This window comes from Rattus rattus, chromosome 6, assembly GCF_011064425.1.
Source record: "Rattus rattus isolate New Zealand chromosome 6, Rrattus_CSIRO_v1, whole genome shotgun sequence".
In the NCBI taxonomy this organism is placed as follows: Eukaryota; Metazoa; Chordata; class Mammalia; order Rodentia; family Muridae; genus Rattus; species Rattus rattus.
Genome location: NC_046159.1, coordinates 154481074 through 154501925, shown reverse-complemented (window position 1 = coordinate 154501925; position 20852 = coordinate 154481074). Strand labels below are relative to the sequence as shown.

At 42.3% G+C, this 20852-nt stretch overlaps 1 protein-coding gene across 1 annotated transcript in view; it reads left to right on the top strand.

Moving 5' to 3' along the window:
* Positions 1-20852, top strand: part of LOC116904494 (histone-lysine N-methyltransferase 2C) — a 162713-nt gene that overhangs the window by 131049 nt on the left and 10812 nt on the right. Inside the window, exons 38-48 of the mRNA XM_032907291.1 lie at positions 649-881; positions 4739-6475; positions 11943-12084; positions 12230-12377; positions 13874-14052; positions 14135-14271; positions 14686-14935; positions 16201-16340; positions 16817-16924; positions 18699-19815; positions 20605-20741. Coding sequence (XP_032763182.1) covers positions 649-881; positions 4739-6475; positions 11943-12084; positions 12230-12377; positions 13874-14052; positions 14135-14271; positions 14686-14935; positions 16201-16340; positions 16817-16924; positions 18699-19815; positions 20605-20741 — 4328 coding nt within the window. The remainder of the gene's footprint in view (positions 1-648; positions 882-4738; positions 6476-11942; positions 12085-12229; positions 12378-13873; positions 14053-14134; positions 14272-14685; positions 14936-16200; positions 16341-16816; positions 16925-18698; positions 19816-20604; positions 20742-20852) is intronic.

The following is a 20852-nucleotide window of genomic DNA, read 5'->3' as shown; positions in this document are numbered from 1 at the left end:
TGAGCCGTCCATGAGAGATGAGAAGGCTTTGTTCGGTTACCTTTCACCTCCCCTTGTAGTCATAGAAATTACAAAATTCATGGAAGTTACCAGTGTTTTTAACTTAATATATTTTCTTTATAAGATGTAGACTTCAGAGTGCTTCTTTTTAAAGTTTTCTGGACTTCATCTCCCTATTCCATTTTCCTCCACTACTAAGATGTAGGGAAGACATTATAAACTTAAGAGAAATCAGCATGGTCAATGAGTACCTAATCCATGCTCTGGATGTTAGTGGGATATATCTTCCTTGCCTCTTCAGTCTGTACAACTAAATTAATAAAATGCACATACAACTTGATATACAGTTTGGTTTATGGATTAGATAATTTGATGGTTCTTTTGGAAGATTGGAGTTGCAGAACTCACACGCTTTAGGTTAACTAATGTTTTAATTGAGCATTCTCTGGCTTTCTTGAGTAAATACAATTTTTCAGAAGCTGATACTTCATAGTTATAAAGGACTCTAATAATTAGAATTTTGTTTTCAATTTTTCTTTTAAGTATTCACAATAAAATTGTGTCTTCTTACAAATGAGCTTGCATAACTTTTAATAATCTTGGACTATTGAGAAAATTGACGCACTTGACTTTTGATTCTCTCCTTAGATGACTCTCAGCGGAAGCAGTATGAAGAGTGGCTCCAGGAGACCCAGCAGCTGCTTCAGATGCAGCAGAAGTATCTCGAGGAGCAAATTGGTGCGCACAGAAAATCTAAGAAGGCCCTGTCAGCCAAGCAGCGCACGGCCAAGAAGGCAGGGCGAGAGTTCCCAGAAGAGGACGCAGAGCAGCTCAAGCATGTTACTGAGCAGCAGAGCATGGTTCAGAAACAACTTGAGCAGGTAATAGCCAGGTTTGTAAAATGGAAGCCATCTGCAGCTGAAGAGCTGTGTCAGTGTGGTATTCATCCACTGGCTCAGGATTTTGGTTTATGCTGTTACACAGCATGCAAATCACATTCCTCTAAGACCCCTTAATAACTGGGAGCGGCTGGCTAGTCCTGAGTGATGCTTGCTGCCACTGAGGAGACTGACTCTATTTTATATACTGTCTGTGATCCCGGCATGATTGGATTGTACTAGCAGATCACTGCAGCAGGGGTGGTGGCACACAACCTCTAACCTAGCACTTGGAGGCCGAGCCCCCTCTGAGTCTCATGCTACCCATGTCTCAGCCAATGTGCTCTAGGGTACATAGTAAGACCTTTTTTTTTGTTTGGGGGATTATTTGTTTTGTTTGTTTTGTTAAGAACAAAAGAAAAAAATTAAACCACTGTGCAGGACACATGCTCTAGTCATTTGATAGACTAGGGCTTTCTTGACGTCAGGACCCGCAGAGATCTCTGTGTTGACACAAGAATCAGATCTGGCAAGGGTTTGGTTACTCTGTTTGTCTTTACCTCATTCTTTGCTCTCTGACTTTAATGAAAGTTCAGATAGAGCATTTGAATGACTCTACAATTCTTTGTCATACATATTTTTATGTTTGTTTCTAATGTAGTGAAGGTGAGCTTGCCTAGCATGTGTGAGGTATTGCATTCCCTTGAGTGCTTTCAAAACAGTGACATAAAAGAAAAGAGGGAGGGGAAAAAAAAACTGGAATACCTTAAAAAGGGCCTTATTTCCACCCCCCCCCAAAAAAAAAGAAACCATCAGGGCTAAAAAGTTGTAAAGCTTTAAAATCACTGTTAAAAACAAGTTTAAAATGAAGCGTGCAAGATGAGTTCAGAACGCACTTAATAGTTATTTACCTAAATGAATTACTACCTTAGGGTTGTTACAAAGGCTTATTCATGGAAGTTCACAGTAGCTTTATCCATTGTCATCCAAAACTAGAATAGGCTTGGGAACAGGCCTCTTCACGGTTACCCCAGCTATGCGAAAAGGCTGAGGTTACTGAGTTTCATGCCAGCATATAACACAATGAAATTCCATCTTAAGGAGGAAAAGGGGGAAAAAAGATACCAGGTCCCACCACCAAAGGTTTGGGATAATTAAAGTTTGGTGCATCTGTTTTTGATCAGAAAATTACACAGGAATAAAATAATAAAACTGTTGATACATGCATACAGCTTGTATTTCGAGAGTATTACACTGAGCAGTGAGATCCTTCCCGGTAACTTATATAACATGGGAAGGACAGGTACAGAGATGGTCTATTAGCAGTAACTGTGGAGAACACAGGAAAGAGGGTTTGATTCTAAAGAGTAGGCATGGGAACTTTTTTATATTAGAACATTTTCTTGATTATGGTATGACTGTAATTTCTCTGTGTGCTAAATCATTCATACAGTTGTACACCAGAACTTAAACTTTGCCTTTGTTTTAAGCTATAATTTATAAAGAACTCCAAATATTAATACTGTTGTAGACAAGAGATTCAGAAATTCATAGAAATAGAAGTGTTCCCTTTATGGCAATCGCTCTGTGGTCTGTCTGTCTTATTTGACCTTGCCTATGACTCAAGGGATTGCTGTCATTACCGCTTGACTCTTAGAGAGACTGGCAAGTTAGTCTAGGCCATGTGGCACGCTTGCTTTTGGCCAACTGAAGGTTAGGGCTTTGGACTCCGTTGTCTTCCTTCACATCTGAGGCAGCAGCACAGTGTGCCTACAGCTTGATGATTATGCTGTCCTCATTGATTTACAGACTAGGACCACTACAGAATGAGAACTGCTTCTCTCTAGATCCATTCTCTTCATACTCTTTATTGATGCTAAATACTTTTTAAAGCAGATACTTAAGATAATGTATTTTTAGTCACTTTTCTGTCTTTGATGAGTTGTATTTCAAAAGTCCCGCTGAGTAGTGGCATAATTTTGATGAAAGCCTAGTTTGTTTCAAATAAATTGATGAAATTGTATTTATGAGCTAATATTATACTTTATTTGAAAAATTAGACAGGCACATCCTCACTACACAGTTGCCTGTAACACTGTAATCTCAGTAAGAAAGTAGTTTATTATAGATTTTGTATGTGTACACAAGAGAGTGAACCTAAATCTTTACATTTTACTAGGTATCTTAGTTTCTTTTTCTGCTGAAAATAAATTAAGGAAGAAAGGGTTTGTTTGGGCTCACGGTTCCAGGTTACACAGTCCATTACAGTGAGAAAGTTATAACAGCAAAAGTTTGAGGGAGCCGCTTACATCGAAATCTTAGTCAGGAAGCAGGTCATCAATGCATGCACACCACTGTTCAGTTCACTCTCTATTTTATCCAGCTCCTACCCAAGGAATAGTCTTTTCCAAAATCAAGATAGATCTTTCTATACCTGTTAACAGAATCAAGGTAATCTCCCACAGGCATACTTAAGAGGCTCATCTCCTAAGTGACGCTAGATTATCAACTTGTCCTCGCTAACCAGCATAGCAAATGAGCAGTCTACCGGTGAGTTATAGTCCTCACTTGGGGGAAAGGAGGAGGCAACTCCTGCAAGTTTTCCTCTGACCCCCACACCCATACAGTGATAGATGTGTACCCACACATACACACAGTAGATTTAAACAGAAGTTTGAAAGAAAAAAAGAAAAAGGTAGAAGTTATACGGTACTGGAGAGGAGCCCAGACACTTTTAATTTTGCAAAATATATGCTAGCTAACTTGAGGAATCCAAGAAAGTAAATGTGATTACTATTAAAAGTACTGGATTAAATATGTTAATACAAAATGTAGATGATGACTGCTTTTTAAAGGTATGTGCATCACTTTGTACCTTTCTTCCCCATTTCTAAGTGAGAGGGCAAGGTCCTCAGAATGAGTATTGCATCTTGACTGCCCTTTTCCCAGAGTACAGTGCATAACTCAAATGTTTCTTTAAACAAATAAATGGGTTAGCAAGATGGATTGGTAGGTAAAGGTGTGTGCTGCCAAGCCTTATGGCTTGAGTTTGTAATTATATATTAAGAATCCACACCACCACTTCCTCCCCCCAATCCCCCCTCCCCCAAAAAATAACCATCAGGTATAATAGTACACATCTTTAATCCCAGCACTCAGGAGTCAGAGCTAGGTGGATCTCTGGTTGGAGGCCAGCCTAGTCTACAAAGCAAGTTCTAGGACAGCCAGGGCTACATAGATAGAGAGACCCTGTCTCAACAAACAAACAAACAAAAGAATCTACTTTGAAACTTTAAAATAATCACTTCAGAGCTGAGACATTTTCAGAAATTATAATTTGAATGTGTCACCAACCAAATTTAGGGTTTTGTCAATCATTTTAATCTAAGAGAGAGAATGTCATATGTGCTAATAATTCTTTTAAAATGCATTATTCTCTATATTTAGGAAGTAGAATCTTACTAAATGGTTACAATTTTAGCCACAACTCAGTTATTCTAACCTTGTGCATTAATGTAACTTCTTTGACATCACACACAGCTGTTTTCTGTTTTACTGCTAGATATATTATAGTTTAAATAGCATGTGACTGTCATGCTTATTTCAGAAAATTCTTTTTGAATTTCTGTGGATATTTAATGTACAAAGAACTTTTACAAGAAAAATAATTAACATTTTTGTTTGTGTGCACGAGCTCAAATGTACCACAGTACACATGTGGTCACAAGTTTTAGGAGTAGGCTGTCTGCCTCCTATGTGAGTCCCAGGGAGCCAAATCACATCATAGACCAAAACTTACCAGCCAGTGTTTTGGTGCCTCTCTTACATGTTCGTGAGTAATTATTACTTTACTGTTTCAGATTCGTAAACAACAGAAAGAGCATGCTGAGCTGATTGAAGATTATCGGATCAAGCAGCAGCAGCAGCAGCAGCAGCAGCAGCAGCAGCAGCAGCAGTGTGCCCTAGCCCCTCCCATCCTCATGCCAGGGGTTCAGCCCCAGCCACCTCTAGTTCCAGGTGCCAGCCCACTCACCATGAGCCAACCCAACTTCCCCATGGTGTCACAGCAGCTTCAGCACCAGCAGCACACAGCAGTCATCTCTGGGCACACCAGCCCTGCTAGAATGCCCGGCTTACCTGGATGGCAATCTAGCAGTGCTCCTGCTCACCTCCCCCTTAACCCTCCTAGGATTCAGCCCCCAACTGCCCAACTATCTTTAAAAACTTGTACACCAGCCCCAGGGGCAATGTCAAGTGCAAATCCACAGAATGGACCACCACCTCGAGTAGAATTTGATGACAACAACCCTTTCAGTGAAAGTTTTCAAGAGCGAGAGAGGAAGGAACGCTTACGAGAACAGCAGGAAAGACAGCGAGTGCAGCTGATGCAAGAAGTAGACAGACACAGAGCTCTACAGCAGCGGATGGAGATGGAGCAGCATGGGCTGATGGGTGCTGAGCTAGCCAACAGGACACCTGTTTCCCAGATGCCATTCTATGCTTCTGACAGACCTTGTGACTTTTTGCAACCCCCACGACCCCTTCAGCAGTCTCCACAACACCAGCAGCAGATAGGGCCAGTTTTACCACAGCAGACTGTCCAACAAGGGTCTGTTAATTCACCCCCAAACCAAACTTTCGTGCAAACCAATGAGCGAAGGCAGGTAGGACCTCCCCCCTTTGTTCCAGATTCACCATCTGCTTCTGGTGGGAGCCCAAACTTCCATTCTGTTAAGCAAGGACATGGAAATCTTTCTGGATCCAGCTTTCAGCAGTCTCCACTGAGGCCTCCATTCACACCAATTTTACCAGGAACGCCTCCGGTAGCTAATAGCAGTGTCCCATGTGGCCAAGACCCTGCTGTAACAGCACAGGGACAAAATTTTTCAGGATCCAGCCAGTCTCTCATTCAGTTGTATTCTGACATAATCCCAGAAGAAAAGGGGAAAAAGAAGAGAACAAGAAAAAAGAAAAAAGATGATGATGCAGAATCCAGCAAAGCCCCATCAACTCCCCACTCCGACTGCACTGCCCCACCAACCCCAGGCCTCTCAGAAACTACCTCCACTCCTGCAGTGAGCACACCCAGTGAGCTCCCTCAGCAAAGACAACAGGAGGCAGTGGAGCCCGTCCGTGTCCCCACTCCAAATGTGGCAACAGGCCAGCCTTGTATCGAGTCAGAAAACAAACTTCCCAGCAGTGAATTCATAAAAGAAACTTCAAGTCAACAGACACCCGTGAGTTCAGAGGCAGACAAACCTTCCGGGGAGGCCTCCAACAAAAGTGAAGAGAGAAAGCTGGAAACGGCTGAGATACAGCCATACCCAAGTCAGGAGGACACCAAAGTGGAAGAGAAAACTGGTAGTAAGATCAAAGACACTGCAGCTGGTCCTGTCTCCTCCATACAGTGTCCTTCCAATCCTGCCAGAACCCCTGTTACCAAAGGAGACACAGGAAACGAACTACTGAAGCACTTGTTAAAAAATAAGAAGGCCTCTTCCCTTTTCACTCAGAAACCTGAGGGCACTTTATCTTCAGATGAAAGCTCTACACAGGATGGTAAACTGGTGGAGAAGCAGAATCCAGCAGAAGGATTGGTAAGTGTCCGTTGTGAAAACAACTGCCTTTGTTTTTAAACTATTATAGAAGATTGAGTATCAGCAAATTATCAATTTTAAAGCTATTTTGTAACTTTCTTGCTCAAAGAGTCATTTTTGTTTTTACGTCTATGGCACCCTGGTTTTCCTTAGATTTGCAGACTGAGTGACTCATCGGCCTGTCATTAAAGCAAACGTGCATCATTTCTGTGTGTTTCAGCTGTCATAACCAAGTCGGACGAACGATAGCAAAGGAAGTGTGTGGGTCTTTATTATAAATAAGTGCATAATTTCTATTAGCCTTTCTAAAATTTAGACAGCTCCTGTACTTGTCTTACTTCCCTTGAGTACTCTCAGGGGAGTGTCTTACTGGGAACTCACTGTCAGAAAACATAACCTGACTCTAGATGTGGATACCCTTTCCATCTTTGCAGTTTCCTATGTATCGATATTCTACCCATTTTAAGTGTTAACATTGGATTTCCTTCACATTTGTATGACAGGCAGTTTTAAATACACGCTTTGAATACAGTGACCGCACTTCGGTGAGCTTCGTTAAGCTATCCCACAAACAGGCGTTTCTCTGTCTTTGGAATAGGTCTGCTTGTTGCTTGCTCCTTGTCTTCCATAAGTGGCAGCGGTTAGCACTGCGTTCGCAGCTTCCCTGGGGTGCAGCTCAGTTTGGTTTTTATCATTTTTACGTTGTAATTGAAGTGCAGTAGTGTTCTGACTTGTCCAGGCTTGCAGTTTTAAGGATAATGAGACTTGTCATTTTGCAAGGATTGGCTCTCCTCTCCAATGTTGTCTCCTGTTGGTCAGTAGAGATTGAGCTCTCCAGCAGTTGTTACTTTTGTCTAATTGGCAGCTATGGTTGTCTCTTCGTTCTCTCTATTCTTTGGGAGTCTCGTGCATGCAAACAGTGCATCTTGTAGTTGTATTTTTCTAGTTGCTAATATGCTTTCCAGGTCCAGTCCTTAGCTGCTGACTCCAAGGTGTTTTGTGTCTGGGAATCCTGAGTGCCCTCAGCCCTATGCCCACTGTGCCCTCTCTGCCCCATGTGCTGCAACTCCTTCTTTTCTCCTTCCTTTTCTAATGTCTTTTTCTTTTGTGAAACTTGGTTCAGTAACGAGCTTCCTGAACTTGACCAACCACAGATGTGTAGATGCCCATGTGTTCACCTCAGACTTGCTGGGGCTTTACTCACATAGAAACTGCCGTCGGCATGTTCATACCAAAATCTGTGCCTTACACCAATGTTTAGTGGCACAAGGAAGCAGGCACATGTCAAGTAAGAAAGGCAGAAACTAAGATATTAAAATGAGCATGAGGTGTATGTCTTGGCCCTTGTGATTAGAAGAACAACAGGAACTATCTGAAGCTGTGCACAGTGGAAGCTGCCTGTAATCTCAGCACTCAGTCTGAGTTGAGGGCAGTCTGAGCCACAAAGTGAAACTTTTGCACAAACTAATAAAAAATTCAAAATCTTTGGTGAATTTTTATCCTTGTCTTTTGAAACATGGTTGAGTTTACTCTAGAATAATTGTACATTTAGAGACGACATCTGTAAAGCATCTAAGGTGGCTGAGTCACATGCTTAACATGCTTGCCTGCTCAGCCTTCATAGCCAATCACAAAACTCAGAGGTCCCTGAGGACGGCCGCATCCATGTTACCTGGGGTGCTTTGAGAGCATACCAGATTTGTTCGTGCTACTGTCTTCCTAAGTCAGAATGCACTGTTCAGCAACATTCCCCAGATGACCCTTATATAAGCATCTGGTGGCCCTGCTAAGACCGAGATTGCTGGTTCATTTGTTGTAGGTTGGACCAGAGAATCTGCATTTCTAATCAGTCCCAGGAGCTGCTGTGTTTCTCTGACACTGCTCTTGGAGAAGCAGGGATGTACCCAGGCATAGGCAACATATGCCTGCTTCACCCTCCTTCCTCCCTTTATATGCACTAAGAAGAAAAAGTAATTTGTAATAAATGAAATTATATGAAATTTAAATTTGTTCATGAATTTTAAAAGCTTTGGACCATGGCCAACTCATTTATAAAAACCATACAGCTGCTTTTGCAGTACTGTATCATATCAGAGCCCGTAGTTCACACAGACCACATGGCTCATGGGCTAAAATTGTTACTGTTTCCTTTACCTATAATTTGCCACCCATGTGATGTTTATGTTTTGATATTGATACCTACAGACTTCGATAAAACCTTTTTCAAGGCCTGTATTAATCTCACATCTTTGTGGCCTTGAAAGCAAAAGGAAAGGAAGGGGGCTAGAGACAGGTGGCTGAAAGGTTAGAATTTATAATTCTTGCAGAGCACCTGGGTTTGGCTCCTGGCCCCCACATGGTACCTTATAACCATTGGTAGCTCCAGTTAGAGAAGATTCAATACTCTTCTCTGATTTTCACAGGCACCATCATGCATATGGTGTCTATACATTGTATACATATAAATAAGGTATTCAAACACATTAAATAGAACAAATCTTTTTAAAAGTAAAGGAAAGATTAATTTGCTGTTATCTGTGTTCTCTTATTTTGGCTATATTAGTACACAGCCATTACATTTGAATGAAAAATGTAGATGTTGACACTAGTTTGAGGGGCCAGTACGACATCTTACTGCTTTCTAGCTGCTGTTTTTTTTACCTCTGGTGCATGAGCTTAAAATGTTCCTGGAACTTGTGAATTAGCTTCACATCTCAGATTACAGCAGCAGTTCCTATGGGGGAAAATACATTGTCAAGAACACGGCTCAGAAGCTGCCTATTCACCTGGCATGGTGCCTCCCTGGTCTCAGCTTAGATAGCAAGGAACCATACCTCATTCTTGTTTCTAAGAGTTCTGCAATTTCCTACGTTGCTGAGGCTGGCTATTTTTCATATTTTAATATACCTTAATGCAGAGGGAAGAGGGAACAGTTATTTTCAGAAAACAACTTCACTCTGTCACTTCCCTCTTTAAGATGGGATGCCATGGTAGGAATGAGTCACGAGTTGGAGCTAGTCTAGCATGAACTGAGAACCAAGCATGTGGGTAGTTACTTACTTCTTAACCTTTCCAATTACATTAGCAAACTTTGGGGGCTCAAATGCAAGGTGGTTTTGGAGGTGGCAACAGCCAGTTGCCAAAAACAGATGGAGGAAGTGAAACCAAGAAACAGCGAAGCAAACGGACACAGAGGACGGGGGAAAAAGCAGCACCTCGCTCAAAGAAAAGGAAGAAGGATGAAGAGGAAAAGCAGGCTGTGTACTCCAGCTCTGACTCCTTCACCCACTTGAAACAGGTGAGCTGTCAGAACAGCCCTTTGCCACTTCCACCAGGGGAGAGAGCACGTGTTGCCTTGTCAATCCTAGGAAACGGAAGTTTCTACCTTCTTACAGTTAGTTTCTAATTAAAATAGAGAGCTACAGGGAGGAAGGACATCTGGACAAGGAACCTAATAGACTTTGTTTGCCAGCAAACCCACACTTTATCCCATTGGCATTTGAGGGTTACATTCTAAGAGATGGCTTAGTAAGTAGGTGAGGGTCAAGATTACTGTCTTCAGAAGGAGCGGCCTCAACACCAGGAAGCTTTGTATCCCCCACTTCTTGTGACTCTGGACCCAAAGAGATGCAGCCATGGACTCTCATTTAATAACTCTCATTGCTCATTGCAAGCAAAAACGGGGAGGGACACGCCGCCCCATTTCTGTTCCCATTGGCAGTGCCTGGCCTCCATTCTTGCCCTGGTTCTTACTGAGCAAAATTAAAGACCGTGTTTTTCTTGTGAGGCGCATGATGGCATCTCTTTAACAGATGGGAATAAAACTTATCTGACGTATATCCCCAAGATTCTGTAGTTTCCAGCATTTGGAATCTTGAGATCTTTAAGTTTTATTTTTTACAATCCTTATTTGACTTCAGGTCTTAGGAAGCCCAGAAACACTTCCATGTTTGTTAATCATGTACATTACTTTTTAAATGTGTTTTTTAATAGCAGCTCTCTCTGCTCCCTCTAATGGAACCGATCATTGGAGTGAACTTTGCGCACTTTCTTCCTTATGGCAGTGGCCAATTTAATAGTGGGACTCGACTTCTAGGAACTTTTGGCAGTGCCGCCCTTGAAGGGGTCTCAGACTACTATTCTCAGTTGATCTACAAGGTATGTCTCTTTGCCAGGGTGCTGCCTTGCCTCAGATTGGAGAGCATCCCACCACGGGGAGTGTGGCTTACTTAGCCTTGCATCTAGTTTACATAGTCTCCCAGATACACTGAAACTTAGGCTCAGCTAAAAGATTAAAAATCTATCTGGTTAAGTATTTCTAACATGTCTGTGAGATGAGAATACAAATGGTAGAGAATACCCATTATATCTCTCTATCGTAAAGAAAACACATTTTCCTTGTAACCTTTGTTAACTCTTAAAATGAATTGAATTGACGGTACATAGTAGGACTAAAAGGTATGGTTAAATTTTACCTTGGAAGATGGATTTTAAAAGCTTTTAATATATTTCATTAAATAATTTAGGTGCTAATTGAAATTATGCACTAATTCTTAGGTTACCAACATAGAATAAGTCAGTCAAGATAATACTACTTTTTAAATATTTTTATGATAGCATCGTAAGATCGCTTCACTTTGCATCTGACCTATACAAAGCAATTATTTTGAAAAATATGTGAGTGTCTGTTTTCTTGGTGGCTTTTCTTTTGTTACTAAGACAACTGTCTCCATGTTCCCTTTGCTGTCCTTATGGCCTGTTCTTCAGTTAGCCTTCCTCAGTTCAGGCTGCTTGCCGGCCTTATTCTTGTAACCTCCCCTTGCACTGCACTACTATGTGTAGTCATTACAGGTGACGCCAGCATTCCTTGGGGAGACCAAGCCATAAATGACAAATGGGTGGCATATGGAAGGCTGAGAGAGATAACCAAAAGTGAACTGTATTTGTTAGTATATTTGGTGCCTTTAGTGTTATTTTTTCTCTTTTTGCTTCTTTCAGAGATCTTGAACAGTTCAGGTTCTTAGAGCTGAGATGTAAATTGAAATTATAGATAGCTTAAAGACACATTCTGTATTTTCACATTTTAATGAAAATTGAATAAAGGAACATTTAACTACTTTTTGCAACATAGCCAATTTTAAAACTGCTTTTTATTGGTTGTTGTAATGATGAAACCTGAGAACAGTTACACAGAATTAAGTATAACAAAAATCGGGTTTTTCTATTTCCACGTTGAATGTTCAAGCTGGGCCAAGTAGGCTAATGGATAACAACATTCTACTGTGATGACCTCATGGCCCCATGTGTGTATATTTTCGTTCTTGTGCATTTGGAACGGAGATGCCTCTGGATTATGTTTCTTGTAGCCTTGCTTCCTTGTGCTAAAAATTCACAGAATTAGGTTTTAGCAAGGTCAATGCATATTTGCTCAGTAGCATATAATTTAAAATTTTTTGGTCTCCTGCAGCAGAATAATTTAAGTAATCCTCCAACACCCCCTGCCTCTCTTCCTCCTACACCACCTCCTATGGCTTGCCAGAAGATGGCAAATGGTTTTGCAACGACTGAAGAACTTGCTGGAAAAGCTGGCGTGTTGGTGAGCCACGAAGGTATGATAAATAGCATTCAAATCTCATACCTCTGAGGGCTGTGCCTTTGAAAGCTGTGTGTATACTGAGTGTCTGCAGAACTGAACAGTTCCATCTGTGTCTACTGTGTTCTACATGCTTTCATTCTATTTGTTTGCTTTTGCAGTCACCAGAGCTTTAGGACCGAAGCCATTTCAGCTGCCTTTCAGACCTCAGGATGACTTGCTAGCTCGAGCCATTGCTCAAGGCCCGAAGACAGTGGATGTTCCTGCCTCTCTTCCAACACCACCTCACAATAATCATGAAGAATTAAGGTAGAAGCTACTTTTTGAATGTGCGTGCGCGTGTGCATGTGCATGTGTGTTGCCTGCATACATGTCACAACTGGTGTCCACAAAGGCCTATACTAGAGCATTGGATTTCTGGAACTGAACTTCCAGGTTGTAAGCGCCCTGCACCCTGGGAATTAAACCTGGGTCCTCTGGAAGAGCAGCCAAGGCTTTTAACCACTAAACCATTGCTCCCAGCATCAGAAGCTAATTTTTAAAATTGGTTGCTTCTTTTTAAAAATGTGCTTAGGATTTGGCAATAGTATATAAAGGTATAAAGTACTCTTGAATATAAACTGTCCAATGTATCATTACTATTGAAGTGAAATTAGTTTCTGCGTTTTTAAAGTCTTATATAATTTAAGCAGTATAGCACCATAATAATCGAGTAGACATTAATGGTTATAGGAAAACTTCTACACAAAATATTTCAGAGGGTTTTTCTTTGTTTTTGTTTTTGTCCCCCCCACCCCCAGCTCTTCGTATGATTTGTTGGGTTTATTGATACTTACAGACATCTAAAATGAGAACTCAACCATCAGAGATACCAGAGGTATCATTGAAAAGAATAGCTCTAAGCTACAACAAGCTTATCACCAATTTTGCCCCCAAGAATCTTACTGGGAGAATCAGACTCCCTTAGTAGATAAATTTACTACCCAGGTAGTTAATAGTATGTATGAGCTTCTTTAGAATTTTATTCCTTTGTGGAAAATCTGATGCATCCCTGTTCTGAGATGTCCATTTAATCTAAGTCTCTTAATTAATGAGAAACTTGTCACTGTACATAGCAGCACAGGATAGATGTTTCTGCAGCTACATGGAAGGTATCACTTTGGGTTTGGAATGTAGCATCTCCTTCTTCTCTTACCTTACAGTTAGGAATTCCTAGCTGTGTCTGTAGAGTGAAGCTCTTTCCAGCCTGTGAGTGTGCATGTGGTGATCTAGCACAGACGTCTGTTGAATCCCTGGATTTACATGACTGTCCAGCAGCCTTTTCCAGCTCTCCTTCAGTGTGAGTGGGAGAAGTGAAAAATATAAGGCCTACAGCCATGTTCCACACTATAGCTTGAGGCCTCACCATCTCCCTTCTTTGTTTTTCACTGTTTTATTAGTTAAGAGAATTAAGTGCCAACAATACCACAGTCACTATGTTTTCTCTCATCCTGCCACTGTACACAGCAGCGACAAGATAGATGTATCTGTGGTTCCATGGAGGCTGACTTGGACGGTTCAGCACAGCCCCCCTCTTGGTCGCAAAGATGTCCGTTTCTCATGCCATGGTGTAGTCTGAATATCTCCTTCTTGGAGAACCTTACATTTCAATGTACAGCTTTTTCAAAAGAATACCCTTTGTACTGTTTTGTAGGTAAACCTGTGTCCTGTTTTCATGGATCCAGTAGAGTACTTTTCTGTGGTGTCCGTGGGCTTGGGAGAAATGGCAGGGGAGCTGCACGTGGTGATGTGTGTTCCTCTTTCAGGATTCAGGACCACTATGGCGACCGGGACACTCCAGATAGTTTCGTCCCCTCATCTTCTCCTGAGAGTGTAGTTGGTATGGAGGTGAACAAGTACCCCGATCTGTCACTGGTGAAGGAGGAGCCTCCCGAGCCTGTGCCATCCCCCATCATTCCGATTCTCCCCAGCATCTCTGGGAGAGGTACGCTCAGCTCGGTCTGCCAAGTAACTGTTGTACATGTCTTCACTTTGAAAGCTATGAGTATTCTTTTCTTCCCTTTTAGATTCAGAATCAAGAAGAAATGACATCAAAACTGAACCAGGCACTTTATTTTTTACATCACCTTTTGGTTCATCCCCAAATGGTCCCAGATCGGGTCTTATATCTGTGGCAATCACCCTGCATCCTACAGCTGCTGAGGTAAAGGATGATGACATCACTTATGCTGTGCTGTGCGTGCCATTGTTAGACTCCTGTCAGCGGTTTGCACAGAAACAATGCGGGTGGCAGAACAGAAGTGGAGGGAGGGAGGGAGGGAGGGAGGGAGGGAGGGGAAGTTAACCATCAGAAAACCATAGTCAATAATAGAGTCACAAAGTATTAGAAACTTTCTACAGGCAACTTAAGACAACAGCACTAATGATCTATCAAGGATTTATTTGTTTTAAAAACTCCCAAGATTTATAAAGATATTTTATTGGAAATCAAACTTACAGTATGTATGTATGTATGTATGTATGTATGTATGTATGTATGTATATATTTCTCCTCAGTGTCTCACACTTCTAGTCTAGAAGACTAGGTGAGTAACACCATGTTCACTTTTTGTTGTAGAACATTAGCAGTGTTGTGGCTGCGTTTTCCGACCTTCTTCACGTGCGAATTCCTAACAGCTATGAGGTTAGTAGTGCTCCAGATGTTCCATCCATGGGTTTGGTCAGTAGCCACAGAATAAACCCAGGTTTGGAGTATCGGCAGCATTTGCTTCTTCGTGGGCCTCCACCAGGATCTGCAAATCCTCCCCGATTAGCAACCTCTTACCGGCTGAAGCAGCCTAATGTACCATTTCCTCCAGCGAGCAATGGTGAGCTAGTGAGCTTTTTGTTAACCCCAAATCCACTCTCAGTTAAAGTTAAGCCTGCTCATTTTGAAATTTTGATTTATTTTTTAACAAGTAATAGGCAATGATGTGTTCGTGTGTAGTCTTTGATAAGTTAACCTTCTCTGGCTGTCCCTTTCTGTGGTGTGATGGGAATTTCTATGCTCGGGCCTATGGCAACGAGACTGACACTAACTCTCTGTTCAAGCTGCTCAAAGACTGAGCTTGCTGACCCTTCTGTTCTTTGAATACCTGAACCACTTGCCACAGTTGGCCTGCTCGCTCTGGTGCAGATGACGCCATAGATAGTGCCATGTTGACACTACCTCCGCTTGCCTTTGCATACTCTCTATAGGGCACATTTCTTTCCACCGGAATACCTGGGTCCCGGTCCACCCACATACACACACACACACACACACACACACACACACACACACACACACACACACACACACACACACACACACACACACACACACACACACACACACACATTTCTGATAACCCGCACATCTTCCTAATGCCATGAAGTTGCTTTCCGTATGCACACTGGCCTCGTATGTGCCAGCCTGTTCCTCACCACCTCCTCATCCCTTGGATTCCTTGTAGTATTTTTGTCTTCCCTAAATTTACACTAGAATCTGGCTGTTTCTTATCTTTGAACTCTTTTTGAAAGTTACCTGTGTTAAAGTTGTAAACTCTTTGCAATCTTAGATGCTGGCTGCTTCTTTCTTGGTTCTCTTGCCATTTTCTGCCTTGACCTCCAACTTTCTACCCCCAAGAGATTCCCTCAGTGTAGATTTGCTCTCCTGACCCTCGGGCCTTGTTCACACACAGTACCCCTTGGCTCTCACTTCTCTCTGAGGCTGTGAATCACATAAGTCATTTGTACTCAGTGCTCTTTCTTTTCCATAGAACTTGCAATGTCACCTTACCTGTCAAGAAGGGATCTGTGTTCTCTTGATGCATTGTATATATTTGAGGATCTTGGGGCTTTGTTTATGTTTGATCCTTTTGTGCTAGCCTCCTTTTTCAGCTGTTTGGGAGTGGGTATTTTTCCTTTATTTATACTTCATTGTCAAAAATTAGATGCCCTGCCACCAGAACTTAGAAAATTTTATTAGAGCATAATATAAAGTAAGTCAGCAATCCATGTTGTTGTTGTTTGTTGATAGTATATCATTTTCTATTGTGTGCTACCTGTATCTTTGGTCAGTTTTAATTGCTAACAAAAGTCCATTCCTTAGGACTTTCTGGATGTAAAGATTCTAGTCATGGGATAGCAGAAGGCACATCACTCCGGCCACAGTGGTGCTGTCACTGTAAAGTGGTCATTCTTGGAAGTGGTGTGCGGAAGTCATTCAAGGATCTGACCTTTGTGAACAAGGTACTTTACTATTCTTCTCACGACCTAGCCCTACCTCTGTTTTTGCCAGTGACTCCTGCATCAGGACAAAGTACTCCATAGGACATGATAGACAGTCATATAGTAGATGGGCTCAGCTTCAAACCAAGTAGCTACAGCAGACTGTTCACTTGTCCATGACAAGGAGCACATTTATACAATAGTGAGATATGGACAGTGTAGTTACTGCTTTTTTTTTTCCCCAAACTCTTTGTCTCTCTATCTAGCCCCAGCTGTCCTAAGCCAGGCTGGCCTTGAACTCACAAAGATCTACCTCCCTTTGCCTCCAAAGTGCTGGGATTAAAGCTGTGTACCACCACGCCCACTCAGCTCAGCATTAGTTCAGTTGGAACACGTGATACTCACGTCTGAAAACAACCAGAGAGGAGCAGTCCGTCCGGGCTGCGTCCATCAGCTCGTGTCTCACTGAGGTCCCATGCCTTTCCCTTGCTTTTCAGGGTTCCCGAGAGAGCGCCAGAAGGATGGAAAAGGACATTGTCTTTTGTAGTAATAACTGCTATATTCTTTATTCAACAACTGCACAAGCAAAAATTTCAGACAACAAGGTAAAGTGAGGAAAGTATATTGAGGGGTTTATTTCTGCTTTGGGGGTACAATCCCATCCTCAAGAGAGCACCTCTAGGGAATCCTAGTAAGATGGTACAAGTTGACAGACAAGCCTAAAATAACCTTCAGGTATCTTTAATAAAAAGTAGAAAAGTTCAAATTACACTTTAACACCCATTTATTTATTTAGTGGCATTGACGGCTGCGTGTAGGACCCAGTACATGCTAGCCGACTACTTTACCACCAAGTTTATCCCATGCCTTTTAATATTTACTGTCGGGGTCACTGAGCAGCCTTTCACTCAATCCTCCTGCCTTAGTCTGGCTTGACACCCCACCATCAACACACACACGTGCACAGGCGCACACACAAATATGCATACAAATACACACACGTCTAGTATTTTATTTTGAGAAAATGAAAAAAAAATGTAAACGTCTGAGACTTCAGGTGCTGGGATTTCAAGTGTGCGCTGCCACATACGGATCAGTAGTTATTACATTTAAAACACTTTTTAACATTTTTATTTACACGTCTATATGTGTAGTATGAATGTGTGTGTATGTCCTGTGTATGCCTCTTGAGACCAAAAAAGGGCCTTCGATCCCTTGGAGCTAAAGTAACAGCTAGGTATAAGCCACCACATGAATGCTGGGAACCGAGCTCTGGTCCCCTGGAAGAGCAGCCTCCAGCCCCTAGCTCAACTGCATTTTAAGAGTGTAGAATTAAATAGAGCATTGGTATTAGCATCATACATTATACTAATTACAAACAGCCCACTGAATATTAATATTTTTGTTTTATCGGTCAGTTGGGAAGGTTTGTAAAAAAGGTAATCCTGTGTATTCCTTAATTGTAAGAGAAATCGTCATTACGCATGTCCAGCTACTCTGTATGATTTGTACGGATTAAGTATATTTAACAAAGTAGTTGTTCAAATGATACATTTTTAATGATGTGTTTTGAAGGAATAATAAAGCTGCCAGTCACTGCTTCAATATGGTTTCATTAATGTGATTTCATTTATATGCCTTTCTCAAAAGAAACTACTTTTTTAACATGTATAAGTCCCTGGTATAATAAAATTCAAATTGTCAAACAAATTTAGGCTTTTAATTAAAACGTATTCTTAGAGCGTGGGAATGGGTTTTCATCATGTAGTGATACTTGGGGTGGCCCACTCTGGATTTAACCCTGAGCCACCTTTCAGGATGAGGATATGAGCAGAGCCATGACAGTCTGTCGCATAGCTGAGAGGAGCTAGTATTTTTCTCTCCTAGCTGAGAGGCTGTGTTCAGGTGACTTACTCACTGTCTGTCAGGGCACTCCCTTCTTCTCGGTTTCTCATGGCAATTGATGAAGCCTAAGACTAACAGACAAAATCTAATGAGTACAGAACCCTTTGTGGCTGATGCTACCATGGTCTTAAAAATGTGAATACATTGATCAGTTGTACAAATTGAATTTGATCTCCTGAAATCATTGATCTAGGGGAGCAGCGGGGGTCGGGGGGTTCTCCCAAGAAAGTTGAAGAAAATAGTCTCCAGACTGTGACTAGGACAGGCTTGGAGGCCTGTTCCCCTTCACCCTTACCACCTTCCACTACTCCTAAAGAATTATCCTCGGTGTTAAGGTCAGCTTGCTGTGCCTAAAAATGTACTCATCTGTGCCTGCCGCTTAAGTCCTAGACCGTTCAACTTCTCACCATCAGAAGACTTGCTTTATGGGCATGGGGTTCCCTCCTTTTCTCATGGTTTCTTCTTGTTGCCCAGGAACCCCTTCCGTCACTGCCACAGTCCCCTATGAAGGAGCCTTCCAAAGCATTTCACCAGTATAGCAACAACATCTCCACCTTGGATGTACACTGTCTCCCTCAGTTCCAGGAGAAAGTCTCCCCTCCTGCATCACCTCCTATAACCTTCCCTCCAGCCTTTGAAGCCGCCAAAGTAGAGTCCAAGCCTGACGAGCTCAAGGTGACAGTCAAATTAAAGCCTCGGCTGAGGACGGTGCCTGTCGGGCTGGAGGACTGTAGACCACTGAATAAAAAGTGGAGAGGGATGAAGTGGAAGAAATGGAGCATTCATATTGTCATCCCCAAGGGGACCTTTAAACCGCCCTGTGAGGATGAGATAGATGAATTTCTAAAGAAATTGGGCACTTCCCTTAAACCTGACCCTGTCCCCAAAGACTATCGCAAGTGTTGCTTTTGTCACGAAGAAGGTGATGGGCTAACAGATGGGCCAGCAAGGCTGCTCAACCTGGACCTGGACCTCTGGGTCCACTTGAATTGTGCTCTGTGGTCCACAGAGGTCTATGAGACACAGGCTGGTGCCTTAATAAACGTGGAGCTAGCGCTGAGGAGAGGTCTACAAATGAAATGTGTCTTCTGTCATAAGACAGGGGCCACCAGTGGATGTCACAGATTTCGATGTACCAATATTTATCATTTCACTTGCGCCACTAAAGCACAATGCATGTTTTTTAAAGACAAAACAATGCTTTGCCCCATGCACAAACCAAAGGGAATCCATGAGCAAGAATTGAGTTACTTTGCAGTCTTCAGGAGGGTCTATGTGCAACGAGATGAGGTACGGCAAATTGCTAGTATTGTGCAACGGGGAGAGCGGGACCATACCTTTCGTGTTGGGAGCCTCATCTTCCATGCCATTGGTCAGCTGCTTCCACAACAGATGCAAGCATTCCACTCTTCGAAAGCGCTCTTCCCCGTGGGCTATGAGGCCAGCCGGTTATACTGGAGCACTCGCTACGCCAACCGTCGATGCCGGTACCTGTGCTCCATTGAGGAGAAAGACGGGCGGCCCGTGTTTGTCATCAGGATTGTAGAGCAAGGCCATGAGGACCTGGTCTTAAGTGATTCATCACCTAAAGGTAGGATTGTATGCTGCTGTCAGGCCAGTGGGTGGTCCATGGCAGTGTCTGTCTGTCTGTGATGGTTTCATGAAGGTCCTTTACTTGTCAGTGCAGGTCAATCTTAAGCCTCTTTGTGTTAGCACACTGTTTGGGTGCTGTGTTAGCTTGCACCTCATTTGATCTGCAGTTATACAGGCTTGAGCAGGAGAGGTGGGGCCTTGGACCCCTATCAAGGTCAGAGCCAGAAAGCAGGGACCATGTCTAAGGCATTGTTATGATTTTGTCTTATCTCAGCTTCAGATTTAAAGCTGGGAATTACAAACTTTTGTACTACTGGGCACTTTTATTATCATTTTTATTGATGCAGAAAGTACTAAAGAGCTTTTTAAAATGTTTTCAGTTTTTAAGAACTGGAGTTGTCTAAAGGTATTTCTAAAAAACTCCCCGTTCTGTTTTTATTCTCATCTGAGGGCATGCCCATCTGTAGCCATTGCTAATTGAATAATTCCTGTTTAATAGTCTATTTTCTTTGTTCCATATCCAACTGAATTCACTATCGCCTATCATGTTCACTGGTTGTCCTTACGGTGGCATTATTTTCCTCCAGATAGCATCGAATCTTTGAAATAAGTTGCTGCCATTTGACAGACATGTTCGTTACGTTGCTGCCCAGATTTTTATTTGAAAACCAATTGGTCTTTATGAGTGACTCTTCTTCATCCTCTCTTGGTTTTGTACTGTGTCCAGTACTTTTTATTTAACTAAAAGGAAATTCCTCTTAAAAATTATTTTTTTGTTCATATATAGATGTTTGGGATAAAATTTTGGAGCCTGTGGCATGTGTAAGAAAAAAGTCGGAAATGCTGCAGCTTTTCCCCGCGTATTTGAAAGGAGAAGACCTGTTTGGCCTGACTGTCTCTGCGGTGGCACGGATAGCTGAGTCAGTAAGTCCTGGTCATGTCTAAGCCTGGGCCTGTTTTCTAATCCAGCATTCACAGTGCTGCTGACGGAAACCTTCCTGCTCTCCAGGACACAGAACTGGAGTGTGGGTGGTC